This window comes from Bos grunniens, chromosome 11, assembly GCF_055505025.1.
Source record: "Bos grunniens cultivar Pamir isolate PY7600 chromosome 11, Bosgru_T2T1.0, whole genome shotgun sequence".
In the NCBI taxonomy this organism is placed as follows: Eukaryota; Metazoa; Chordata; class Mammalia; order Artiodactyla; family Bovidae; genus Bos; species Bos grunniens.
The window spans coordinates 3,764,093-3,791,184 of record NC_141175.1 but is presented as its reverse complement, the minus strand read 5'-3'; the positions used below and the strand labels follow the sequence as shown (position 1 = coordinate 3,791,184).

Here is a 27,092-nt window from a genome sequence, read left to right as displayed (position 1 = left end):
GGGTAGCACCAGGCCAATAGGAGGAAAAAGGCCGGCACCCTAGCCCTGATCCAGGGCCTGGCTTGGGGAGGCAGGAACTTGCCTGCCCAGGTTTGCCCAGGTTTGGGGGTGGGAGAGCCTCCCCCAACCCCGTCCCTTTGAAGCGCCTCACCCGGAGGCCAGTGGGTGACAGCTGCAGCAGCCAGGGCAGCGTGTGGCCGGAGCGCTGGCCCGGGGTGGGGGGCCCCAGGCTGCCCCGTCCCAATTCCCCAGCGATGGCGCAAGAAGAGACGGCTCCTACTTTCCCCAGCCCAGCACTGCCCCTGCCCTCCCCAGAGCCCTCTGCAGAAATACGGAGACTGCCCCCAGCCCTACACACACACACATCCCAGTGAGCGGCAGGGAAGGGAGTGGGCATTCTGGGAAGCCACGCATACTTAATCACCCAGCATTAATCCGCCTCCCCAACAATAGCCCCTGCACTTCCACTGAATCCCAGCTGTCGGTCTCTCAATGAAAGGAAACAAGATTTAGGGCATCAAGCGTCGGTGAGGCTTCTGCAGGAGGAGAAAAAGGCCCCAAAAAAAGCAAAGAAAAAAAAAAGTAGTGCGCATTCATTAGTGTCCGACAAAGACACAATGCGTTTTGTCCATTAAACTGCTCACAGCCCTGCTTAATTGGCTTCAGTCTGGGGCCGGGGTGGGGGGAGGAGGGGCTGCTTGCCCACTGGCTGGGCCGGCAGTGAGCCCGGGCTGGGGGTTGTCAAGGGAATGGGCCCTCCGCAGTTGGAATGAGGGCGCGCCAGCCCGGCTGGGGACCCACTTCTGCAGCCTGGGGAGGGGGCGTTTCTCCAGCCGCCAGGAACCTGCTCGGTATTCCCATCAGGGACGAACTCAAGTTGAAGGGCATCGGCCATAGGAGAAAAACTTCCCGAGAGGCTGACCGGTACTCGCAGGCAGGCAGGCGATAGATCCTAACCAGGTTCCCTGACTCCGGACACCACCGCCACCCCCGCCCCCCACCCCCGTTCACAGCTGAGGACCCAGGGCTGGGAAGGCGAAGGGCCACCAGGTCAGGAGGTCAGAGCTGGGGACAGAGACAGAGCTCCTGGCAGGAACTCCCACCCATACCCCTGCGGAGACGGGCACAGCCACCACGATGAGTTCCAACCGCCTTTCCCCAACTTCACCTGAGGCCAGAGAGGAGAGGCCAGGGAAGGCAGAGGGCGGCAAAGGGTGGGTGTGCCTTTGAACTAGTCAGTTTCTCGCTCAGAGGCACCTCCTGTCCAGGAGGCGCTCACCCGCCTGGAGCAAGCCTCACCTGCCCCCAGCAGAGGCACTCTCCCTGGCTGGCGGGGCGGGGAGGGCCTGGCCTCCGTCCAGATGCTCTGGAGCCTCCCTGCAGGCCTCAGGGACTTTGGGAAGAAATAGGGGAGCAGGTATGCCCACCCAGCACCCCAGGAGCCCGAGGTGGTCCTCAAAGGAGCGCTCGAACCCCCAGCGGCCAGGCTGGGCTCCACACGCAGCATAATTGCTGGTGATTAAGTAATTGCCAGACTTTGTCCAATAAACTAGCACGTGACCGCGCCCAGCCTTCTGGGCCATCTCCAGAAGACAATGGCCCAGTGTTCTGTCCCCGCTGGCCCGCTGCAGAAGGCAGGGGCTCCGCTCCGACAAAGCAACAGGTCCCTGCAGGGGCGCGGGGCCCATACTCACATGCAGGCCTCGGTGCCGTTGGGGAACACTTCACACTTCCCACCGTTCAAGCAGGTCTCACCGGGCTGGGAGCAGCGCAGGCCTGGGGAGGGGCAAGAGGAGAGGTCAGCTTGGCCAGCACCCCCAGGGGCACTGTCCACCCTTCACCTCCTGTCATGGGGTTACTGGGTGCAGGGGGCCCCCAGGAAGCCCTGCATGAACCCCAAGGGGACTCAACATTCTGCCCAGAGTTCTGGGGTCAGAGATGGGGCGGGGAGGAATAGACTGGCTGGGTGGCAGGTGGACAGGTCAAGCTCAAAGTGGGTGGAGGGGTGGGGAGGAGTGGCCTGAAATGCATTGTAGACAGCAGGAAAGAAACACTGGGATGACCCTGGGCCAGTCTCCCAAACTTCTCACCCCTCACCCCAGCTTCACTGGGGACCTTGGCTGGGCTGAGGCCCCTATCCAACCACCAGGATTGTCTTGCTGTTCAAACAAGTTCTTCCAGGGGGTGGCGCTGGGGGGGTGGCAGTGCTGGCCACACTCAGCTCCCCAGCTCGTGGGAAAATGCGACAGCTGCAAGAGCCGCTGCCCCGCCCGCCAACAAAGCGCCCGGCGGAGGAATCAGAGCAGCCCATTGTGCGCCAGGGCCGCCTCCTGGGGCACCAGGACTGCACCCCAGGGACCTGGCCACGCCTCCACCGAGACTCAACACCGGCTCCCCAGGGTGGGCATCTTCAGTGGCAGCCTCCTCCCCCCCACAGCCAGGGGCTGGGGGTGGCAGTGAAGATGCTCCATTTGGAAGGAATTTGACTTCATTCCCAGGAAGGGATCAATTAATTCACTACCCCCCACGCCACCCACCCCCTGCCTCCTTCTTACCAGGGCTGTGTAAATTAAGCCCCCTCTGGGGGTGGGGACGGGGGTGTGACATGGAACCCCATCTTCAGGAAGTAGGGAGCTAGCTCTCCCTCCAACTTTTAGGGGAAGAGAAGCATTAATCACCATCCGATTCCTTGGAGCTCCTCTCCACGGGAAATGGAGAGGAATGACCAACCCCCCCACCCCTGCCCCGCCAACCCCTGCAAGGTTTCCAAATGTGAACTCCACAAAGTGAAAGTCCATGCGTAGCAGCTGAATCTTCCGCACACACGACCCCCACCCCGCCCCAAATTGTGAGCCAGGATAGGAGTAGCGACCGGGTGTGGGGAGGGGACACCGCGGGCGGGGCGGCCAGGAGCCGGGGGACACCTGGGTCTGGGGCCCTCGCCCGGGTCCTGCGCGAACTCTCCTACTCCGAAGGGAGGCCGGGCCGGGCCGCCTGGTCCACCCTGCTCCCCTCTGCCCACCACGCTGGGCAGCCAGGTCCCGCAGTGCGGTTCTGTAAAGACGATCACGGCGCCCTGGACCCCAAGCTCCGCGCCCCAACATCCGCCCCCGGCGCGGGCAAGAGGCGAAGAAAAAAGATAAATGGCCCCAAAGCAACAGGAAACCAAAACCGACTCGATTCAAACCGAAAAGTAGTAGGCAGCTCGTCCGCCCGCCCCGGGAGCGAGCCCCACGCGCGGCTGGTAAAGGGCGAGCCCAGAGCTAGGTCTCCCAGGCCCCCAGATGCCCACGCCCGGCTTCAAAGCCGACTTCAAACCCGGCGCCAAACTCGGTTCCAGGCGCGAGCGGCGCCAAGTCCATCCCGATCGGGCAAGCGGCGCGGGGGAAGGTCAGTCCTTCTCCCCGAGCCCGGGACTCTGGCTCCTACCCCGCTCCGGGTCGCCGGGTCCCCCTCCCCACCCTGGCCGCCCGCTCCCAGACACCCGAGGACGCGCGCCTAGGGAGCCGCCAAAAGTTTCCGAAGGCGCGGAAAGTTGCGGGCTCGCGGCGGGCAGTCGCCTACCTCGTGCGGCGAGCGCGGGCAGCAACGCCAGGCAAAGCAGGGGCGCCAGGAGCGGCGGCATGCCTGCCCACCGGCTGCCCGCTGCTCCCGGGGGCGGCCTCCTGCTCCCGGCCGGCGGGGGCTCGGGCACACCCGCGCGCAGAGGGACTGTCCCACGGGCGGTGACGGCCCGCTACTGCCCTCTCCTTCCGGGTGGAGAGCGTCCCTGGGCTCTCGCGGCCTCCCCGGCCCGGTTCCGCGCCCACGATCGTTCCTACGCTGCACCCGCGGCCCGCGCCCCGATCCCGGCGCCCGTGCGCTCCCTCCCGCGGCGGAGGCACTAGTGAGGCTCCCGGCCGCCGCGCGCTCCGCCCCCGCCCCGTCGGCCCCGCCCCCGGGGCCCGCCCCCGCCGATCCCTCCGCACCCCGCGCCCCCTCGCTGGCCGCGCCCCTCCACTCTCCTCGACCAGCCCCGCGCCTCCTCAGGCTGGGGCGCGGGGTCCCAAGCCCGGGTCCTCCGGGGATGGGGGCCGCGGCCGTGCGGAGCGGGGTCGGGGCCCATGCCCTAAGGGACTACTTCTCGTTCGAAAGTTTTCGGAGACCCAAAGTTTGCTCCGGGGTTGCGGAAGGATCCGGCTGTGGGTTCCGCCGCGCTCTGCGACAATTGGCAACGATTTACATCTCAATAGCGGAGGAGGCGCAGGCGGAGCGAGAAAAGGGGCGCCTTTGACAGGCCTGTCCCCGAGAGGACCTGGGCCGGGCAGGCGAGTGTGGGGGTCCCTGGGACAGAGGCTCTGGGAGAAGTCGCGCCATCGGCAGCCCTGAGTGTACCCCTGGCCCGGGGCTCCAATCCTAGAAGCCCCGCTGGTCGCAACTTAAAACCTCTGAAAGATCCAGCCCAGACCCGCCCCCACCTCCGCGGCTGTGAAGATCGGGGCATTTGACCCTGAAGGATGGTGGTGCCGCGGCTGCAGCCTCTGCCAAAGGGACCCTGGGTACCCCTAAGGAAATAGCCTGGGGCCAGCTCCTGGCCAGAAAGATTGCGCACCAGCTCCCCCACGAGGGACCCCCTCCGGACGCTCCTTGGTCACCGTCCTACCCCTTCTCCCGCGCCTCCAGCCTAAGGTGGCCCGCGAAGCACGCTGTGGGTCAGGCAGCCCTGGACCCTCCCCCGTGCTCCTTCCGGGTGACTTATTTCTGCACCACAGCGCCAGATTTGGGCATCCTGTGCCAGCCCGGGTTAAGTGCTGGGCGTCCAAAATGCCTGCCATTGTCCCTGCTAAGCCGGTTTACAGCCTCACACTGGTACAAAACAGCACCCCCTCTCAACACAGGGTAGTGAGCCGGCGTGCGGTTCCCTGGCAGGAGAACCCTCAGGACCGCAGAAATCCCAGAGGCTGACTGAGAAGCCGCCCTTGCCAGGGAGGCCCAGAGAGGTGGGCAGCGTGGGGCTTGCCTGCTGGTGGGCAGGTCGCTCCAGCCCCCCTCCTTGGTGCACCTGTTGCAGGGCACCTGGGGACAGCTAGGATGCACTTGTGAGCACCAGGAGGGACAGCTTGTCCAGCTGCTGCTCAGACTCCCTGGCCTGCCTCCTCCAGGAAGCTGGCGGCATGGCACTTCTCAGAGCCTGGGGTAACTCCTCTCAGGGTCAGTGCCCGGGAGAGGAGGCGCCTGGAGGCAGCAGAGATGTTTATATAACAGCAGCCAGGCGGCCTGGAGGAGCAGATTTTCCTTAGCAGGAAGGGGGTGGGGGGTGCGGCTGCAAAGTCCCTCCCCTGCCCACCCACAACAACCAGCTCACAGTCTCAGGGCTCTGCACGCCACAGCCTCTCCTCTCCCAGGGATGGACAGAGGAGGGCTTCAGGGCCGGCACTCCTCTGGGGCCACTGCCCGTGTGCCCTTCCATTGGAGCCCAGCGTCTCTGCCAACAGGCCCCAGATCAAAAGCAAAGGCCCATCCAGCCCTGGCTTGGGAGCAAGTCCTCAGCCTTCCACCGAGGAAGCAGTCTTGGAGGAGGGACTTGGGACTGGGGGAGTCTCACCTGACTCTGCCAGCCCTGCCAGGCCTACATTGGGCCTCTGCCCAGGGGCCGGATACTCTCATTAGCCAGTGATAACAGAGAAGGGGGCCTCCCAAGCTTCTAACCCCCATGCCAGCCACCTGCTTCCTGGGGTATCCCGTGGGCGACTGGGGCCCCCAGGAGACCCTGGCAAAATCAGAAGTGCCTGGGACAGGGGAGGGGCTTGTGTGAGGCCAAGGTCAGGGGCTGGGCCAGGCCTCCCTCCCCTCCAGGCCTGGGAAGGAGGTGGGCCAAGCCCTGGCAAGTGGGCACCAAGCTTTTCCAATCACAAATTAGGCCCCTTCTTATCTCTCTTTAACAACCTTCCCAGGCCAAGGGGTTTGAGGCGGGGAGGACTGGGGGTCCTGACGGCCCAGACCCTGGAGACCTCCTCTTACAGGATGGGCAGCCTAGGGGCAGCCCTGGTTGGGGGTGTTGGGGAGAGGAGGGGAATTTGGGGTGCGGGTCCTGTCCAGAGCCCAGTGGGAGAGTGGGGCCTGGGGTGGCCAGCACTGAATCTGGGGGGCACAGCAATGGAACATGGTTTGGGGCTTCCTGCCTCCTTGTGGTGGGCACTGGGGCCAGGTTTGCCGGGCGGTCCCTGCACAGGCCCCCAGGCCGCCTGGGGAACCTGGGACTGGTGGGGGTGAGGCTGCAGGCCCGGCTCGCAGAGGGGTCAGTGTCTTGTGGCCACGCTCTTCTGCAGGGTCCAGCTTGCTGGGCCCGAAGAGGAGAAGGCCCTCAGCCCCCGCATCCCAGGCTGAGCTGGTCAGTTTCCCCTCTTCTGCCCCCAGGGATACCATCGCCAGGATGGGCAGGGGAGGTCTGCTGGGGAGTCCATTCCTGCCTCCCAAAGAAACTCACCCCAGCCCCCTCCTCCAGGGAGTCCAGCATGATTTGGCTTGCTGGGTGGGGGGGTGCTGTTTAAAGCTCCCCTGCCCTGATTCTAAGGTGCAGCCAGACAGAGACTCCTGGTCCTGGGGCCCCAGCCCCTCTCCCTCCTGCAGAGGTTGGTCTTGGTGCTTCGGATGCACCTGGAGGGCGTGGGGTGCTCCTGGTTTTCCTGGTTGTCCTGAGAAGACTGATTCTAGGTTGGCCAGGTCCCTGCCTTGCTCCTCAGCAGGCAGATAGGCTCCGGAAGCCTGGGGTGAGCTGTCTGGGACCACAACAGGGCTGCTGCCCGCCCTGGCCTCGTGGGCTGCTCATAGCGTGGGGGCAGCTGGGCAGCTCGGTGCAGGTGACGGTGGCCCTGCGGCAGAGGGGACAGAACGTGGGGAGAGGTGAGGGTGGGGGCGGGGGCCATGCCCGCCAGGGCAGCCGGGGGTCGAGCCCAGAACCCCAGGGGTGGCGCTTGTCCACCTTTTGAGCTTAATTGTAAAATGTGTCTGACCCGCTTGGGAAGAGAGGGCCTGGGCGCCTGAGACATGCCCAGCCTCCTGCCCCACCACAGCCAGGCCTTGACCAGCAGGCTCACTGAGGGCCCATGCTTGCCGCCCTGGGCTTGGTCTCCTCCTCTACCAACAGATTCCTAGAGTCCTGTCCACCCTTTTCGTCTTGAAAGCAACCCAGAACATTTCCAGAGGTTCGAGCGTTTTTCTGGAGGTGGTTTTGGTGGCGACGTAGCATGCCTCCACCACGACGGGCTGCACCCGGGCCGGGCACCCCCGTGCGTGTGTGCCTGGGGCTCCGCCTGCTCCCCGCTCCTCTTCCCCAAGCTGGACTCCTGCCAGCACCCAGAAGGGAAGGGGTAGGCTGGGTCCCCACGCAGGGATCCACAGTCACCCGGATCTGTCTGTGCTGGGAGTGGGCCGGCCGGGGCCCCCCTGCGGGTGCTGGCAGACCTCCTGGGCCAGCTCCGCCAGGCCTGGGGACAGCCCCTCGTGCCCTGAGTCCCAGGCGGTCTGCAGTGGGTCGGTCCCTGCTCTGCTGAAATAACGCCTCCCTCACTGGCCTCACCAGCTCCAAGATGCTGTCCCAGGGCTTCCCTGGTGGCTCAGTGGTAAAGAACCCACTTGCCCCTGTAGGAGACATGGGTTTGATCCCTGGTCTGGGAAGACCCCACATGCCGCGGGATAACCAAGTCCACGGGTGTGCGCCGAATCACTTCAGTCGTGTCCGATTCTTTGCAACCCTCTGGACCGTAGCCCGCCAGGCTCCTCTGTCCATGGGATTCTCTAGGCGAGAGTACTGGAGTGGGTTGCCGTGTCCTTCTCCAGGGGATCTTCCCCACCCAGGGGTGGAAACTGTGTTTCTTGTATCTCCTGCTTTGGCAGGCGGATTCTGAACCACTGAGCCATCCGGAAGCCCCTGCGCCACAACTGCTGAGCCCATGAGCTGCAACTATCGACCCGTGTGCTGCAACCACTGAAGCCCTTGTGCCCAAGAGAGGCCCCCACGATGAGCAGCCCGGAGCTGGAAAGCAGCCCCCACTCAGTCGCAACTGGAGAAAAGCCCGAGCAGCGACAAAGACCCACCATGGCCAAAGATAAATAAATAAAATAATTTTAAAAAAGAAGCTGTCCCAGAACCCCTGGGCCTCCCAACTCTCACACCTCCATGCGGTGTTCCTCAGGGGGTGGGGTGGACGCAGGGACCTGTCACTGTGGGTCCTGCCACCCCCAACAGATGCATACACTCTGTGACTTCCAAACGGTGCCATGCTGCAGGACCCTGCACCAGGCCCTGCCCTTCTGAGGGGCCTGTCCACCTGTCACGCACAGCGGTCACTCCCTGAGGGCACAAGGCCTCTAGACAGCTCAGGGCCAGGGAACGGGGTTGACTGTGAGCCCCCCGGCCTGCCCCCTGCTGCCCAGGAAACCCAGGAAGGAGGGTCAGCCTCTCAGAGGGAGGCACAGAGCCTAGGGAGTGTTGCCCAGGCAAATCCCCTGACAGGTAGCTGCCTCCCTGAGCAGGTGAGCTGATGAGGCCTGGCTGGTGTGGGCTTCGAGAGCCGCATAATTGGCCCTGGCGCTTGTCATGGAGGCATGGGCTACGGGGCGTGCCCAGGCCCTGACAGACCACCTGCTTCTCCGTAGGGACCCCCCTCCCCAAATGCTCAGAGCTTGACCCAGCAGGAAAGGACTCTGGGCCTGGTCTCCCAAGCTCTGAAAAGACGGGCCCGGCCTGGACCTCTCCAGACCCCTGACCCCTAAGCTGCCCAGAGGGCCAGGGCAGAGCTAGACTCGGGGTTGGGTCACTCAGGGCTCAGTGGCCCATTTCTGGGTATCCCTGGAGACAGCCAGCCTGAGGAGGAAGGGCCCACCTAGTACTGGGGGCATGGTGTGGAGCAGGGTTGGCTGGCTAAAACGTGGGGCGGTGGGGGGCAGGTTGGGGCGGGAGGTGGGGGTGTTCAGAGAAGGCTGTCCAGCTCAGAGGTGACACCCCTGCAGGGCTGGCTGAGGGGCGGGGTTGCCCACCTTTTGGACAGGACACTGAGGCTCTGAAGTCATGGAACCCAGCCTGGTGTCCCCATCCCAGCCCCCACCCGTGGGTCCTGGGACCCCTGCAGAGCCTGCTGGGAGGTGGGGGCAGGCTGGCTCTAGGGAGCTTCTACCCAGCCCAGCCCTGCTGGCTGCAGCTCAGAACTTTCTCCAAAAAAAAAAAAAAAGAAAAAAAAAGGGCCCCGGGGGATGAAACTGCCTGGCCCCACCCCCAGCTTTGGTAGGAGCCTCGGCAGGCTTGAGTCACTCACTCACGCGGGAACAACCGGGCTGGGCTTCTCCTCCCCCAACTCCAACCTCTCCCCTTCCTTCTCTCTTCCCTTCCTTCCTCCCTCCGTCCCGCCTTCCTTCCCTTTCTTCCTTTCTGAAGTTAAAAATAGCTGGAAATTGCCTTCTTAAAAAAGTCCATCTTTATTTTCACAGGGAAGACACAGGCTTCCCACAGCAAAATCTTTCTGCCCCAGAGGGATTTGCTGAAGAGGAGCCTCTGCAGACATTTTGCCCCCCACCCACCCTGCGAACCCACCCCCCCAAGCCCACCGCCCCCTCCCCTCCGGCTGCCCGACCCCACCGTGGGCCCATGGGGAATCTCAGCCCGTCCGTCCGCTGCTTTCTCAGGGCTGCCTGGGTTTCCTCCCATTTGCTCCAGACACATTTAAACATGTCTAGGACGTCCGCCCTCCCCTGCACTCTCCCGCCCCCCACCACTGCCGCGGCCCCCTGTTAAAAAGAAAATGGGCCTGGACATCGGGGTTTGGGTTACACGGAGCCCAGGGAATTCTCTTCCCGGACTAAACGGAGCGCAGACATTAGCAGGTACTGCACATCTGTGAGTTATTTTCATGTCTCCAGGGGCAAGGGAAAAAAAAACCCCAACAATCCTTAAGTAAGACCAGAATTCTCTATATTTCTGCCTTGACAGCTAAGGAAAAAATTTGCCAAAAACCAGAGGCGCTGCTGAGTGTTGGCGTGGGAATGTTAGTTTAGTCAGAGACTTGCTCTGGGCCGTTTAAATAAAAACAGGCTCTTTGGTGGCAAATGCCAGTGGTCCATGCCTGCGATGGGAGCTCCCGCGATCCGGAGGGGGTTCTGCAACCTCCCGCTCTCTTGTCCCTTTTTTCTTGGCCTCTCCAACCTTCTTCTTTTCATCACAATCAGCATCTCTCAGGCAAACATTTGGTGCAACAGTTCTCAAAAACCAGCAAGGAAAGCTGTGTTTCGTGTGGCGATAATTGTGTGGTCCCCACTGGAGAGAGGACTGCTCAGCGCTGTCCAGCCCGCCAGAGGGGCCTGCAGCCACCAAGGGTCTTAGCACAACATAAATCAGACCAGCTATTGCCCGGGCACAGGGAGGATAAAAATACTTGAGCGCTGTGGGAGCCAGCAGGCTGTGATGGGATTAGGGTGCCTGTTCCCGGGGGCGCGGCCGTGGGGCGGTGTGGGGGGCGGCGGACCTGGGAACCCTGATGGTGACCCCTCCTGGCCTTAGCCTCATGCAGGAAAGGCCAGGGTGACTACTGAGCCTTGAGCAACCCGCCTGGGCACCCATGAGGCTGGGGGGACGGGCCTCATGCGTTTTCTGCCGCGCGTTCCCTCTCATCTCACAGAAGGAATGCTGGTTCCCACGCCTGCGGGCAGGACCCGGAAGGGCCGCCAGCCCAGGGCTCTGCTGGCGCCAGGGTCAAGTGCCCCTGTGCAGGGCGCTGGGGAAGGTGGGCTGTGGTGGTGAACGTGACAGGGGCCCCTCATCCCTCCTGGGGGCCCTGGCTTCTGAGGGTGGGTATCCACCCGCGCTTCCCCAAAGCTGGGGGTCCTGAGTGTGTTTGTACTACCGTCTGCTCCTCACTTAGAACAGCAGGGCTTGGCTGTTAATATGCGGGAAGAGCCATGAAGCAAAGCAGATGCCATCTCTGCGTGGAGACCTCTGCCCACCGTGGCCCTGCAAAGCTGGGAGCGGGGACAGCCCTGCACCGCCCCACCCCGGCTGCCGCAGGGGGCCCAGCTAGTCCCAGAGAACGTGATGCGGTATGCCCAGCAACCAGCTGCAGCGGCCTGCCGTCCATCCATCCATCCATCTGTCTGTCTATGTGCCTGCACATCTTGCCAGGCCGGGGCTGCAACCCCCGGGCAGCAGTGACCTACCCGGCCTCTGTGTTAGGAGGCCACCTGAGCCCCGACCTCTTCCATCAGCTGAGTCTGCTCTGAACCGACTGGACCCCCAGCTGAGAAATGGACTGGTGCCCAGAGTGCAGGGAGGCGATGGCAAGGCAACAGGGGGTTGAGTAGGGGTTGGAGACCTCCGGCTTTGCTTTGAGCAGGACGAGGGTCCTGGCTGGGTGGTGAGAGAGCCTTTTGTGGACTCAGGGGACATCGCTCCTTCTGTGCTGCACGATGGGGCAGGCGGGAGGCAGGGCCGTTGGGCGAGGTCAGCTCGGGAGGCTTCTCTGGGGAGGCGTCGGGGGGCAGAGACCCCAGGAAGTGAAGGGAGATGTTGTGCAGGCAGACTGGCCCCGGCACATCCACTCTGCTCCCAGGGGAACCAGCCACGGGTGCCAGGGGGCTCTCCTGAGCCTCTAGCCTGGCTGCGTCGAATGAAATTGGGTGCATTCAACAGGATCCGTGGGACCCGTGTCCCTCACCATGCCGGGCCCTGCTGGCCAAGAGCAGGTCCTGGTTTATCACTTGCCACCACTCCTGGGTGTTACGAGCTGAGCTGTGTCCCCAGAGATGCAGCGGATGGTTTCCTCTGGGAACCTGTGAATGTGGCCTTCTTTGGAAATAGGGTTTTTGCAGATGTGATCAAGCTGAAGTGAGGCCAGGCTGGAGAACGTGGTCTCCCATCCAGTGACCCGTGTCCCGAGACGAAGGGATCTGGGACCTGGGAGCAGGCTCCGTGACGACGGACCCAGAGATCAGGGGCATGTGGCCACAAGCCAGGAATACCCACTGAGAACTGCCCACCGCCGGCGGGAGCCGCAGAGGCTGGGGGAGCCAGGAGACCGTCTTCGGCGCCTCTGACACCTTGATCTCGGACTTCTGGCCAGGAAACCAATGCAAGGGGTTTTAATGCAGAGAAGGCTGGTTTTTGAGTTTCACAAGCTTTGCACCAGGGGGCTGCGGGTGTTCGCAAGGGGGCGGGTCGAGGGTAGGTGGGATCTCTCGGGGTTTGCCTATACCAGCCTCCGTGCCCGCCGGCTGGCACGCGGCAGCAGCAGGGCCTGCGTTAGATGAGACGACCTCGCGAGATGCCCTGGTGTCGGTCCACTCGTAAAGTGGGACTCGGCTCGTCACGGCCTGCGGGGAGAAAGCTGTCCTGGTTTCCGTGCTTGGCGGCTGCCGGCCCCCAGTGCTGGGCCCTTCCCTCCTTGGGCCAGGAGACGACCCGCCGCCCCACGGGGCGAGGACGCTCTGCCAAAATGCGACGACGACGCTGAGACTTGACCTTGCCCTGCCCACTAGACACAGACTCCAGCTGGCAAGCCGTGCTGTGTTTGCGCCCCCGGGTACGTCCCGCGTGTGGAGGTGGGGGGGCCAGCGCCATCTCCCAGAGGCCCTGTCAGCCCCCACACCACTCATTTATACCCCCCCCACCACACACGTGATGCTCACTCCCAAGCTGGGCCCTGGGACCCACAGCGGCCGGGGCCAGGGACCCAGGGACCCAGAGGGGACATGAAGGTGGGGAGGATCCCCAGAAGGGCCCGGCTTCCTGACCGCAGCCGACCTTACAGGCTCTGAGCTTCCCGAGCGGGGAGACCAAGGCAGAGAGGCTCGGGCTGGCACCACACTTCGGGTGAGCCAGGGAGGCCTGGGCCTCTCTCCCTCCGTGGGAAGCAATTTTTTTTTTTTTTACTTCAAGGCCAATTGAGGAAAAAGAAACATGTTTGTGTTTACCGGTTCCACTTTTTTCACATGAATGAAAACACTCCCATCGACCCCCATTATAAAAATTCAGACAAAACCAAGAAGCGTAGAGAAGGGAGTTATGCCGTGGGCAACCCCAGCCAAGGCCGAGGGTTTTGCTTGTTTAACTTTTATGGGAGTGGAGTTGACTTACAGCGTCAGAAGCCGTGTTTAAAACACATCTGGGCGCTTTTCCCCGCCTTTGTTAGAGCCCGCAGGGTGGACTGTCTCAGAGGTGGAGGCTCCTCCTCTCTTAGGGTCCCTTCCCAGGAGCCTCCCCAGGCCCGCACCCCAACCTCTGGGCCGTCTTTATGGTTAGATGTCATGTGACTTTCTTGAGTTTTCACCCATCGGGTCAGGACTCGTTCCGTTGAGGACAGGACTTGTGTGGGACAGTTTGCCGGAGATCCGCAGAGCCTGAGGCTCGCAGTAGAGACACTCAACCCGGGGGATGAATGAAAAAGTACAAGCCAGGGACTTTCTGAGCCGGCTCATGGCGTCCCCTGTCTCCCACGCTGTGTCCGCTCTCCAGCACCTCGCCTGGGGTCACCCCACAGCCCAGGGTCTCTGCAGCTCAGGTCTGCATCTCAAGGTCAGGAAAGCTCTAGGTTCTGTCCTGACCAGGAGCCCACTATGGCTGTCCCCTTGCACGAATGCACATGTTCACATTTAAAAATGAGTTTGCATTTGTTTTAGAATTCAGGTGCATCTCATTGTATTGCACTTCTTGAGCACTGCGATCTTTACAAATTGAAGGTTTGCGGTGACCCTGCATTGAGCGGGTCAGTCGGAGCCATTTTTCCAGCAGCATTTGCTCACTTCCTGTCTGAGTGTCACATTTTGGTAATTCTTTCCATATTTCAAACGTTTTCATTGTTACTACATTTGCTATGGTGACTGTGGTCAGTGAATCTTCGTGTTACTACTACAGCTCTTGCATTTTTTAGCAATGAAGTATTTTAAAATTAAGTTCTGTACTTATTTTTCAGGCATAACACTATTAACTGGTTAACTTAAAACGCTCAGTTGTTTCCAACTCTTTGTGACCCCATGGACGGCCTGCCAGGCTCCTCTGTCCACAGAATTCTCCAGGGAAGAATTCTGTAGTGGGTTGCCATTTCCTGCTCCAGAGGAATCTTCCCGACCCAGGGATTGAACCCATGTCTCCTGCACCTCCTGGATTGACAGGCAGATTCTTTACCACTGTTACCTCCTGGGGGCAATAACACTCTTACACACCCGATAATGTAGTATAGAGCTATTGCACACGCAACAGACTCTATTCTTGTGTAAACATGACTTCTTGAGACCCTGGGACTAACCCATCTGTGCAACTCTCTCGCTGTGACTTCCTTGCTTTATGGAAAGGTCTGGAGCTGGATCCACACCATTCCTGACATCTACCACCTGCCCCTGAGTAAGACCCAGCTCAGAATAAACAGGCTGTGTTTTGTCCCATGGGTTTCTGCTCTTCTCGGGCCTCACAGGTACCCAGTTTGAGAGGCTTCACCTCAAGTGTCAACCCCAAATAAGAGGCGCCCCCAGAAGACAGGCCCTGGTACAGGGATAACTGACTTCTGTGCTGCCAAGGGCTTCCCGAGTCGTCCCTAACGCCCGAGGGAGAGCTTGGGGGGTGCATCTTAGACTCTGGGGTCAGGACCCCCTGATCCACATTTCTTGGCCACAGTCTAGCAAGCTGAGTGGCCTTAAGCAGGTGGCTTTCCTGCTCTGAGCCTCAGGCTCCTCATCTGTAGAGTGGACTCACTTCTGGGACTTGTGAGGGGATGGAATGGGCTAAGTGGACGCTCAGGGCTTCTGGGTCTGGCTCGCAGTCAGCCCTCTGGGTGGACATCTACTGCTGCTCCCTTAATCATCCACCCGTGTGTCTGGACTTCTGTGTCCACTGATGGGCATGAGGCCCGAGTTGCCCGTGGCAGAGGTCCAGGCTTTGTGCAGAGTCCATCTTCCACAGGAGTTGCTGAGTGGTGGGGACATGAGCCATCTTTGCCGCACGGTGGGGAGCAGAGCCCAAGGAGCCCAGAAATGGACAGAGACAAAACTTAAATAGATGGCATCGCTGGAGCCCCTGGATTCAGCCACGCCTGGAGCTGTTCTGAATAAAACCATTCATCCTTCCAGGGCTTTACTACTTACAAAGCAACTAAATATTTATCTTTCCCTTTTACTGATAGCAACCCTGCTGAAGGCTGGGCCAGGCTGTCCTGACTGCAGGACCACTGGGTCATTGAGGCCTCAGAGGCAAAGGTAGCATTCAGGATGGGCACAAGGCATTGGGAGCAGAGCCCAGATGAGAGTCCAGGCCTGTATCCCCGAGATGCCCGGTGGCTGGGCAAGCTCTGCCTGCCTGTGAGAATGGCCGCTCGGGGCTCCTTGAGCTGCCCTGGTACCCGGCCAAAGCCGGGGAGGCCTAGCTGCCAAACAGCAGCCAGAAACCCTCCAAGGCCTGCCCCCCCGCCAACCCCCGGTCTCCGTGCCTTTGCCAAGCCAGCCTGAGAAGCCCCTGTGGCCAGTGACCTCAGGGCTTGGAGCAGACCTCCTGGCGCGATGCCTGTCCACAGCAGACACTGCATCCACCCACTTCCTTCCCAGGTCGCCCGGCCCGGCTGGGGCTGCGCCACGGCCACCGGGTGCTGGAGCCCCCTTCCCACCCGGGCCCAGGGTGGGCACCCTCCCTCCAGCCGCCCCGTGCCCACTTCCTTCCTCTGCCCAGGCTGGACGGCTGGGCGAGACGGGGGTGCTGGCTCCGCTCAGGAAGCGCCTGAGCCCTGCGTTCTCCCGCACGCGGAGCCGTGCCGGCTGCCTCCATCCCAGGGCGAGCAGGTGTTTCCGCACCTAGGCGCTCAGGGGAGCCTCCCAGCGGGAATCGGAGGCCCCCGGAGGCCCCACAGCGAGGCCGCAGTTTGTGCTGACTCTTGGGAGACGTTTCCATCACCCCGGCAGGCGCTGGGCTTCGGTGTGTCCCCCCAGGAACCAGGCAGGCCGGCCCGGCCCTCACTGGGCGAGTCTTGTGCTGTCCTGAGACCGTGAGGGCCTGGTGTCCGGGTGGGAGCCCTGGAGCTGGGCTGCCCCCGGCTCTGCGGGTCCTCACTCTTCCTCAGGCGGGTCCAGCTCTCCCGCATCGACCTTCCCATCTGTAAAGCAGGGCCAACAACCTGCCCCAGAGAGAGCTACAGTGAGACATGCGGGGGACAGGGGCAGAGGGGTGGCCAGAGGTTAGATGTGGTGCTAAAGAGGAGCAGACACAGGTCACAGTAGGAAGTGACATGGCTGATGCCAGACCATGCAGGTGGGGCCACTTCTGGGCCTGACCTGGGAGGGTGCCCGGCTCCAGGGCAGAAGCCTCGCCTGGCACCAGGGTCTTCAGCTTGTTGTCCACAGGGAGGGTGCCTGGCCCCAGGGTCTTCAGCCCCCTGTCCACAGGGAGGGTGCCTGGCCCCGGGGTCTTCAGCCTACTGTCCACAGGGGCTCTTTTGCACCCTGGCCTGGCCCCACCCCAGGGCCCATCCCCTTCCCAACCTGAGAGGAGAAGGCCTGGCTTCAAGGCTTCATCCTGACTGTTCTGGTCACCAGCTGTGTGACCACAATGAGTCACCTCACCTCTCTCCTCTGGAAAATGGGAATATTTCTTCCTACCCTATTCACCCCGTGGGATGGGCCAAGGATTAGAAAGCTAATACAGGGTGAAAAATGCCCCCTGCCTGCCCAGCGCTGCAGGGAGAGCCTTGGGATGCTCAGCCCACAGGTCTGCTGGACATGTGACCCACACAAAGGAAGGCGGACACATCATGGTTTGTCTGCACTCTTGCACAGAACGCTTCCCCACGACACTGCGGTCTCTGCGACACAAGTGCCCCCAGCACTGTCCCTCAGGCGTGGTTCTTCCTGGAGTAGAAAGACGAGGGGTCAACGCACTGAGCGCTGAGCTCAGTGGCTGAGCTCCTAGGCTGAGCTCCTAGGCGCGCTCAGCTCCTAGGCGCGCTCAGCTCCTAGGCTGGAGTCACACTGGGTTGGGGTTAACCCTAACCCTCCCTGTATGCACCGAGCTGAGTGCTGCGTGACCCCAGAGCTGGGTTTTGGCCTTCCAGGGTCACAGCCTCGGAGGCCATGGGTAGCCAGACAGCCCGCCACAGCTCTGGGGCCCCAAGCCCACAGCAGGGCCCTGCTTGGCTGCATGGGTTGGGGACAGCGTGGCCTGGCGTCAGTCCCAGCTGTGGGGTGTCAACCCTCGGGCCAGCCCGTCTGCCCTGGACCTGCCGGCCTGGGTCAACAATGGAGTCGGACAGTCCTTTCGGGAAGCAGCCCCAGAGGAGAGAAGCCAGGTCAAGGCCAGCCTCTGGGGCGCAGTAAACAGGAAAATCCAGGGGCTGGAGGCCCAGCGGGAAGGGAAAGGGCTGGATCATAGGGCTTCACAGAATGTTTGAAACAGGCAGGAAGTGATGACTTCTTGGCGTCTACACCCCCATCCCCGTCTCCAGCTGCCGAGTCAGCTCGGAGGTCCACCAGGGGCCCTCGTGGGAATTTCAGGGAGCCCACAGCGTGGGCCGAGGTTGGTGCCAGCCCGACACCCCACATGAAGTCCAGGCCCCCATCTCAGCCCCCGGGGATGTGCCGGGGAGCTGCCGGTTCCTGGGCAGCCTGGCCCCAGGGGGCGGCTCAGCACGGAGTCCCGTCTCCGTGCCAGACAGGGTCCCAGATTTATTCTGACTTCTGTGTGTAGCAACAAGCATAAAGTGTTCATATTTTTGACCCAGTGATTCTGCTTCTGGGAATTTAACCTGAAGAAATAATGCGAAACCCAGAAAACCAGCCGCCCGGAGACTCCTCTGGCTGTGTTATTTATAAGCGATAGAACCCGGAAGCGGCCCAGATGTGCGTAGAGGCCGGCTGAGAAACCGTCCGCGTCTGTCTAATTGAATGATGTGCAGTTGTTAGAAGTCAGGCCTGTGGAAAGTTCCAACATCGTGGGAAACGGTTCCTACGCGATGGGAGGAGGCGGCGGCGGCAGACTCTCCGGGCCACGGGGACGAAGCCTCGAGCACCCAGCGTTCCGGGGGCCCCGGCATCCGCCCTGGTTCCAGGTGGTAGGAAACCGTGGTTTGGGCTCTTGCCATGCTCTGCTCTGCTTTGTGGCCCGTGCAGGGGGCAGGGGGGACCTTCTCACAAAACCCTGGACTTGGAGACCCACCCCCTACCCCGGGGCCCCCAGGGGCTGAGACTGCAGGCTCTGTCTCCAGCTCAGCAGCTGCAGGGCAGGAGGCTCTCTGGGGACTAGTGTGTGCGCCCCTGGTGTGGCCTAGGGTGAAGCCTGTTCTCACAGCCGGGACCTGGCCCTGTGCACTTGGTGTGTGTGTGGGGGGGTGGTCTCTGAGACCCAGTCCACTAGGATGCGTGGAGTGAGGGGTCTTCTCCCAGGGAGACTGGCTGGGGGCCGACACCATCGAACCCTGAACCCTCTACCGGCCGCCTCTGCTCCCGCTCCTGAAGCCTGCTGGGGTCTTAAACAGAACATGGACAGCAGTCAGTGTCCCTGCCCCATGAAGGGCCTGGGCTCGGGGCGTGGGGAAGGGCCTGGGCCCCCCGGACGTCTGGGAGAGCGTGAGCTCCAGGCCCGGGTGTTGGCAGTGCCTGGCGGGCAGGGAGCCCAGCCAGGCACAGGGCAAAGAGTGCGCAAATGGAGGAGGTGGGTAAGTGGTCAGGTGTCCGACCGGGGAATGGTGCCACCCCACCCAAGCCACACGCTGACCCTGGGGTGAGACGCAGGCCTCCTCATGGGAGGGCAGGGGCAACAAGGACCTGACCCTTGAGGGCTAGTGGGTCCCAGGGAGCAGAGGAACCCGCGGCCCATATGCCAGGCAGCAGGCCTGGGAGAGCAGCCAGCTGCGGCCACTCTCCTCCTAACCTTCTTGTGTCCAGGTTTCTGCGGCTGGGTCTTCCTCCTGCAGGTAGCAGGCGTAGTAGCCTCAGCGGCAGGGCCTCGGGCAACCAGGGTTAGGCTGGGACTCTGGCCGGAACGGCAGTGGCCCGCATTCATCCCAGCAGGCCGCACTGTTTCTTTCTCTAATGAGTTATCTGACCATATGGTGAGGAAGGCCGTGCAAAAGTGGAGAGCTTGAGTCACGTGGCGGGAGAGAGGCAAGGTAGGATGGGATCTGATGACCCCGGCAGTGGCCGCAACGCTTCTCCACAGTTCCCAGAGCACCCTGGGGCCTGATGCAGGACTTTGAGCTTCCAGTTTTGCTGGGGAGAGGGTCTGAGCCTTCACCAGGCTCCCCAGGACCCCTGGGGCCACGCAGAGGGGTGGGGGGGAGCCTCCCACAGTCTGCCACCATCGGGCTGGCACTTGGCCACACACACTCCCCACTCTTTCTGTTTAAGACCTAATTTCAGAGTGACCCAGGAGCCTAACAGGGATGTGAACAGGCTGGGGAAGGCCACGCAGATGGTGAGCGGCACACCCCCTGCCCACAAGACAACCTTCTCACCGTCAAACGTCTCAAGGCTCACAGAGATGCGGATCGCTTCCGGGCTGAGTGGGGGCGTTGCTCTTCTCTGCCAGGAGCCGGGACCGGGACGGGCCCAGGCTGGCTCCCTGTGGGCGCCTGCTGCTCCTTCATCCCCTCCACACCCCAGATGGGGAGCCAGCCCAAGACCAAGCGGGGAAGCCCCGGTCTGACTTCAGACCTTCCACCCAACCCCTCCTGGCCTTTGCCCTCAGCCCTCATGCCAAGCACCCCCCACTTCGTGCCCCTCCCTAAAAGCGCAGCCCGGGGCCTGGTCTCTGGGAGGGATGCCAGCCCGCCTAACCTTCCCCCAGCCTCATTGTCTCACCGGGAAATCAGGGCAGCGCTGCCTTCCTCAGGGACTTCAAGGCGACATGGGCGGCTGCCACGTGGCCTCCTGGGGACCTCGTGGGGACAGGCTGAGTGCTGCCCTTGGCACGAATGAATGAAGGAAAGAAGGAAGGAAGGGGCTGGAGTCCTGGCACGTCCTCAGGCCCATGTGCTCAGTGAAGAAGGTGAGACAGGAAGGCAGGTGCCACAGGCTCCCGTTTCTGCGAAGAGCCTGCAGGCGGTAAATGCTTGCAGGTACAGTGACCCCGCCAGGACGGGGCGGGCGCGGGGTACGAGTGATGCCCGTGGGGTGGGGTCTCCTCCGGGGGCGACAAGGAGGCTCTGGGACTAAATCGTGGTGATGCTCGCTCACTGCAGAGAATGCATGAAATGCCGCTGAATGGTTCAGTTTAAAGTGACTATGTGTGTGTCGGGAACCCCTGTGTGGCTCAGATGGTAAAGAATCTGACTGCAATGTGGAAGACCCAGGTTCGATCCTTGGGTCAGGGAGATGCCCTGGAGAAGGGAATGCTTACCCTCTCTAGTATTCTTGCCTGGAGAATCCCATGGACAGAAGAGCTGGCAGGCTATAGTCTATGGGGTCTCAAGGAGTTGGACAGGACAGAGCGACTAAGACGCACGCTTCTGTGTCATGTGAGTTTCAGCACCACTGCAGAAGCCTGAAGCGTGGGCAGGTCGGGGTGCTCCCTCCAAGTAGCTGACCCCTACTGGCACGACACCAGTCCCAGGGGCAAGGGCTGGCACTGTGCCCCCAGGTGAGGAAGGCCCTGCCCTTCCCAGCCCTTCCCCCCCTCACCCCAAGCCAGGCCTCCCCTTCAGCCAGAGCCAGGGCCCTGCGCCAGGGACCAGAGCTGAGCTGGACCTGCTGGCTGGCAGGCCCGTCTGGCACTCAGACCCTGAGATGGGGGGACAGGCCCCCAACACCGCTGCCAAGGATGGGAGGGTGAGATGCCCTCTCTCTGCCCTGAACCCATGCGCCCCGGCCCCTCACTGGAGGCCCGGGAAGACCCGAGGCTGGGAGCCACCTCAGTTCCTTGCAACCCCTTGAGGCTCTTCTGATGCCGCTTCTCAGGTTTGCAGGTGGACAAGATCCTTGTTTCCAGCCGTCGGCCCAGCCTTCCAGCCCCGACCCCCAGGTTTGGCCCACACCATGAGATGCCCTGAGAATGCCCAGACCTACAGGCCTGGCGGTCAGGGCACCCATCTCCATTCCTGGCCTCGAGGTGCCTCGTCCGCTGTCCTCCCCTAGAGGCTCCTGAGCCCGCCCCGCCCAGCCCTCCCTCTGCGTCCCTGGCAAGCCCCTGCCACTCCCAGAGCCTGTTCTTCATCCCCACTTTGGGAACCAGTGGCCCTCCCAGCACTGGGAACCTCGGCCCACCTGCCTCTGGTCATGTTCCCACTCCCAGTGCTGCCTCCACCACGGAGCTCTCCTGGCTTGTTCAAATGCCGACAGGAATCCCCTCAGCCAGCTCCATTGAGCCAGTCGGAGTTATCACTCAGCCCTGGCTGGTGAGGTCAGCGGCCATCCCCATTTGACGGATGGGCTGCCGAGGCTAGGAAAAGGGAGCCACTGGCCGTAAACCGCACAGCAGATGTGGGGCAGAGTGGGGCTGAGTTCCCTCGGAGAAGGTGAGAGCATCTGACCCACCCTGTCTAGTTCCCAGGGGCTCCAGGGGGTGGCAGGGGACAGAGGGGGCCACCCTCCTGCAAGGCTGGGCCTCCCGGAGAGCCTGGCCCCAGCTGGCCTGCTGACTGCCGGTGTCCCCTTGCCGGGCTGTGGATGCCAGCTCAGGGCTGGTCAGGGCCTTGCCACCCCCAGGCTGCCCATGACTTCCACTAACCCCCTGCTTCCAGGATGGCACGTCCCTGGGCTGGGGTAGACAGGGGACAGGCCGCCACGCCCGGGGCCTCCTGGCTGCCCCTTGGCCTCATTTTCCCCCATCCCCGGTGACCCACCTGCTCCGTGCCAACCTCCCCGATTACCAACGTCACTGACAGCCCTCCTCCCTGCGCCTGGCACTCCCCAGGCCTGTTCCCACCTCTTAACCTCTGCCCTTGCTCTCTCCCCGAGGTACATTGCCCCCCGCCAGAAAGCACACCCCTGGACCTGTCTCTGGGAACAGTGCCGATCAGACTGGCCGTGCTTTCTGGGTGCTGACTCTCGTGTCCTCTCTGATGGGTACCAACCCACTCACCTCCTGCTCCTTGGGAGGCAGACCCCATCCCTAACCGCCTCCCCCACTTCCCAGACAGCGGCAGGGGCTGCTTCTGAACTACCGGCCGTCACTCCAGATCAGCAGAGGGGAACCCCCAAGGCATCCATGACCCCGCACGACCCACAGCAGCCCCTCATGCTCCTGCGTGGCCCACAGCCTATGGGACAGGGGCCTCTCCCATCCCACAGAGTTAGCAGATTTCCTTCCCTCTGCCCCCCCGCTTCTGCCACACCTCCCCTTCCCACCTTGGGCTGAGAGCAGATGCCCTGTCAGGGCAGGGATGTCCTGTCCCCTTTCACTGCTGAGATCACTGAGGTCAACAGGGAGACTGCAGGGCTGCTGGTAGCTGTGGCCGCCCGGGTGAATGGGGTGCGCTGGCATGGTGCAGCGCGCAAGCTGAGCCACTGTGCTTGGTGGGCCCGGGTCACTCCCACCCGCTGCCGAAACCTGGCCCCTCTCATCCTTGTCCGCCCTGTGCCTGCCAGGTGTGAGTGGCAGAAGAACTCGGAAGCTGGGCGAGGATGTGCCTGGCTGGCCAAGAGCTGGAGACCGCAGGCCCTCGGAGCTCAGGCAACATTCCTGGGATGCCTGTGCCCCATTCAGCAGCCAAGGCACTTGCTATGCAAACACTCGGGGGCCCCACACACAATGGTTCCCACCAGCCTGGCTGCCCAGCCAGACCTCGCCTCCGCCTCCTCCCCACCCCATTGTCCTTCCCTCTGGAGAGGGGCAGTGTGGGGGGCACTGGTAGGGGGACCCAGGCCTGGTCCCTTTCTCCAGGGCAGGAAGGGGCTTCTGGGGTGGCTGGGAATGCCCCAGAGGATGAATGGCCATGCAAATGAGATGCTGATGAGCCCGGGCCAGGCCTCCCCAGAAAGCAGTCTTGGAAGCTGCCCCTCAGCAGCCCGCAGGGAGGGGTCCTCCACCCCGGCCCTCCCCCTTCTGTGGGCCGACCCTCCAGCCCCTCCACAGAGACTTTCTTGGGTGGAAAGGGCAGCTCACTGGGCCTCCCGCCTGGGCCTTAGGCATTCTCTTTCCTCTGTTTGGAATCCCAGCCTGGTAGGCCCCCCTCCTCAGGGTCTGACTGTCCACAGCGTGGCCCTGGGCCCCAGGGATTGTCAGTGCCCTTCCGCTCCCCGCTGCAATGGCGCTGTGTCACTGCTGTTGAGGTCTGAGTCCAGAGGGAAGAGCCTGCTTGGTCAGGACTGAGTTCTGCAATCAGCAGCCTGTTTAATGAATGAATAAGCGACCTCTCCAGGCTTCCACAGCTCGTCCCACACCCCCAGAGTCCCGACCCAGATCTGGAACAGGGGGCCAGGCTTTGCCAGCACCCCAGCCCCTCCTTCACTCGCATTCGCCTGGTCCTGAAACCAACAGGGATCCAAAGAGTGCGCTGAGGAAAGCCTTCTGCACATGCCCTGGCTCTCACGCAGCCAGTCTTGAGGGCCGGCAGGTGCCCTGTCTGTGGGGCCTTCCCCAGACCAGGTTCTGCTGGCATGTCTAGTGCACACGTCTCTGCCAGCCCCCTCTGTTCCCTGACACAATCGGAAGCCCATTCCACACACCGCTGGGCCTCCTTTTTATCACATACAGTCTGCAGACACGGCCTTTTATGAAAACTGGAAGGCCTTCTTCCTTACTCTCTGCCTTCCTATGTGGTTTATATTAGTACATTCCACTAATGGGCATTTAAGGTTTTCTTCTGGCTGGCTCAGGAACCATGCTGCCATGACCTGGTACCCAAGGTGACTGTGGGCAGGATGCCCTCCTAGAGGTGGGACCACTGGGTCGCAGGATGTGAGTTTGTAATTCTGAGGCATTTTGCCAAACGCCTGCCTGCTGAGGCTGTAACCATTTCCAATAATCTACAGTAATATGTGCGAGTCCCTGTATTCTCATGGCAATGCCAGGAGTGTGCGATCGGAGTCTCTGCCGGTCTGAGAGGCACACATGCCCTCAGCGCAGCCGTCATTTGCGTTTCTCTCACCAAGAGTGAGCCTGAGTGTCTTTCATCGCTTTAGGAGCCATTTGCTTTTTCCTTTCATGAAAAAGGAAGAGTATTGAGACTCCTGTTCTCGCCCTTTGCTTTTTCATTTTATCCCCCGCTGCGTTGTGGCCCTGTTGTTGATTTGTTGGAGTTCTTTACATATGATAGAGACAAGCTCTTTGTTTGACACAATTTGCAAATATTTTCCCCAAGTTGCTTTGTGTGGCTTTTGCTATGCAGAAATTTTATTTTGTGTATTTGAAATGATCCAAACACTCCTTTGTGTGTTTCTGGGTGTTTTTGTATTTTACATCCTGCTTAGGAAGTTCTCATCTCAAGTTTATAAAGAAATTTCTACTATTTATTGTTAAGACTTTGTGGTTTCAGTTTTCCCCTTTCAAATCTCTGACCCATTTGGAATTTATTTTGGTACGAGATGTGAGATATAGCTCCAACCTTACTCTCTTTATTCTTTCCAGATGGCTTCCCAGGTATGGGTGGGTCTCGAATGAGCCATCTTTTCTCACTGATTTGCAATTCTGTGTTTGCCATGTGCGAAATTCTCTTACGTGTTTGAAACCGTTTGAGGTTCTGTTGTGTCCCATTAATCTACTTGTTTATTCTTGCACCAGCATCCCACTGTTTGAACTATTCTAGGTTGTAATGGTTTTGATGCTTGTGGGGGCTAGTTTCCTCTTCCTACACCGGCAGAGAATGCAGGAGCCATAGCCTTCGCCTTTCCTCCTTTGTAACCTGGTTCTATCTGAGCAAAGCGCTGAGAACATGCGTGCCCCAGCAGCAACGCAGAGGACTGTGGCTACAGCGTTCCGCTCCAGACGGGGGACGACAGGGGTTCTAGAGGGGAAAGTAGAAGTGCGGTTTGGTGCTTCCAAGGACTTTCTCTGTAAAGGAGTGCTCCTCCTTCTTTTCTCCTCCCAGCTGCCTGGAATCTGAGGTGATGGCTGGAATCCAGCAGCCATCTTGCACCACTAGACAAACTTGGAAAGGAAATCACACAAAAAGGTAGAGAGATGGAAGGATCCTGTGTCTTGAATACCACGGCGCCGCCACAGCCAGGCAGCCCTGTGCTGCCTGCCTCACTAGGGGCTCCTTTTATCGTAGAGAGAAATAAACACTCATCAGAATAAGCCTCTGAGTATGGGTTTCTGTTATAGCAACCAACCTAATTCTTACTGAAATATACTTCTTCTTCAGAATTTTCTTGGCTGTTTTTGCTTGTTTAGTTTTCTACATGAAACTTAGAATTAGGTTGTTTAATTGAAAAATGTATCTCATTTAGCTTTTCAGAAAGTGAACCATCAATATATTTATGGATTTGTTAAGGAGAATTGATTTCTTTATGGTATGGTCTTTATATTTTAAGTTAGGTCTTTCCATACGTTTAAATATTGCTTTATGTCCTTCAGTAGCATTTTAAATATTTCTTAATGTGAATTTGGAATATCATATTGATCTCCAAATATTTTATAATTTTACAGCAATCCTATATATGCAGAGCACATCATGAGAAACGCTGGGCTGGATGAAGCACAAGCTGGAATCAAGATTGCCGGGAGAAATATCAATAACCTCAGATATGCAGATGACACCACCCTTATGGCAGAAAGTGAAGAGGAACTCAAAAGCCTCTTGATGAAAGTGAAAGTGGAGAGTGAAAAAGTTGGCTTAAAGCTCAACATTCAGAAATCTAAGATTGTGGCATCTGGTCCCATCACTTCATCCAAATAGATGGGAGAACAGTGGAAACAGTGGCTGACTTTAGTTTTTTGGGCTCCAAAATCACTGCAGATGGTGACTGCAGCCATGAAATTAAAAGACGCTTACTCCTTGGAAGGAAAGTTATGACCAACCTAGACAACATATCAAAAAGTAGAGACATTACTTTGCCAACAAAGGTCCATCTCACCAAGGCTATGGTTTTTCCAGTAGTCATGTATGGATGTGACAGTTGGACTATAGAGAAAGCTGAACGGTGAGGAATTGATGCTTTTGAACTGTGGTGTTGGAGAAGACTCTTGAGAGTCCCTTGGACTGCAAGGAGATCCAACCAGTCTGTCCTAAAGGAGATCAGTCCTGAGTGTTCATTGGAAGGACTGATGTTGAAGCTGAAACTCCAGTACTTTGGCCACCTGATGCGAAGAGCTGACTCATTTGAAAAGACCCTGATCCTGGGAAAGATTGAAGGCAGGAGGAGAAGGGGATGACAGAGGATGAGATGGTTGATGGCATCACCAACTCAATGGACATGAGTTTGGGTAAACTCTGGGAGTCGGTGATGGACAGAGAGGCCTGGCGTGTTGCAGTCCATGAGGTCGCAAAGAGTTGGACACGACTGAGTGACTGAACTGAACTGATAGGGAGTCTTTCATATATCGCCCAATGGGTTAATATTTGTACATGAAGGATATTGAGATTCCTGTATTTATTTTGCTCCCAGACACCATAAGGAATTCTTTAATTGTTTGAAAGAGTTCAGTTTTTTAAATATTCAATAAAATTGTCTGCAAATGGTGACACATTTATCTCCTCTTTTTCCTATAGTCATAACTTTATTTCTTTCTCTTTTTTAATTTCAGTAGCCAGTACCTCTAGAACAATGTTAGATATTGGTGGATCCCATTGTCCAATTCTGACTTTTATACATGTGTTTTTAAAGTTTTCACATTAAGCAAGGTGTTGCTTTGGGGTGAAGACAGATATTTTATCAAGTTAAGAAAATATTTGCCCAGCCCTATTTTATTGAAAGTGTTAGTTGCTCAGTCGCGTCCGACTCTCTGCAACCCCATGGACTGTAGCCCACCAGGCTCCTCTGTCCATGGAATACTCCAGGCAAGAATATTGGAGTGGGCTGCCATTCCCTTCTCCAGGGGATCTTCCCGACCCAGGGATCAAACCTGGGTCTTCTGCATTGCAGGTGGATTCTTTACCATCTGAGCCACGAGGGAAGCTTGTTTTATTATGATTTTTTAAAATCCAGAATATTGATGCATTTTGTCAAATGCCTTTTTGGATCTCAGTGGAAATATCTCTTTTCTTTTAAGCTATTCAACG

The 27,092-nt window shown here is 59.8% G+C and overlaps 1 protein-coding gene and 2 long non-coding RNA genes across 3 annotated transcripts in view; 2 read left to right on the top strand and 1 right to left on the bottom strand.

Moving 5' to 3' along the window:
* NOTCH1 (notch receptor 1) overlaps positions 1-3,885 on the bottom strand; it is a 45,653-nt gene extending 41,768 nt beyond the window's left edge. The window contains exons 1-2 of the mRNA XM_086323402.1: positions 3,565-3,885; positions 1,695-1,776 (exon numbers count right to left, since the gene is read on the bottom strand). Coding sequence (XP_086179528.1) covers positions 1,695-1,776; positions 3,565-3,625 — 143 coding nt within the window. The 5' untranslated portion in view covers positions 3,626-3,885. The remainder of the gene's footprint in view (positions 1-1,694; positions 1,777-3,564) is intronic.
* A 74-nt stretch (positions 3,886-3,959) lies between these two features.
* On the top strand, positions 3,960-8,114 carry LOC147362322 (uncharacterized). Its single transcript, XR_015135706.1, has 2 exons — positions 3,960-4,307; positions 7,876-8,114. It is a non-coding gene; the product is annotated as an uncharacterized LOC147362322 (long non-coding RNA).
* Positions 8,115-17,826: 9,712 nt separating this feature from the next.
* On the top strand, positions 17,827-26,555 carry LOC147362321 (uncharacterized). Its single transcript, XR_015135704.1, has 2 exons — positions 17,827-19,981; positions 25,520-26,555. It is a non-coding gene; the product is annotated as an uncharacterized LOC147362321 (long non-coding RNA).
* Positions 26,556-27,092: the final 537 nt, after the last annotated feature.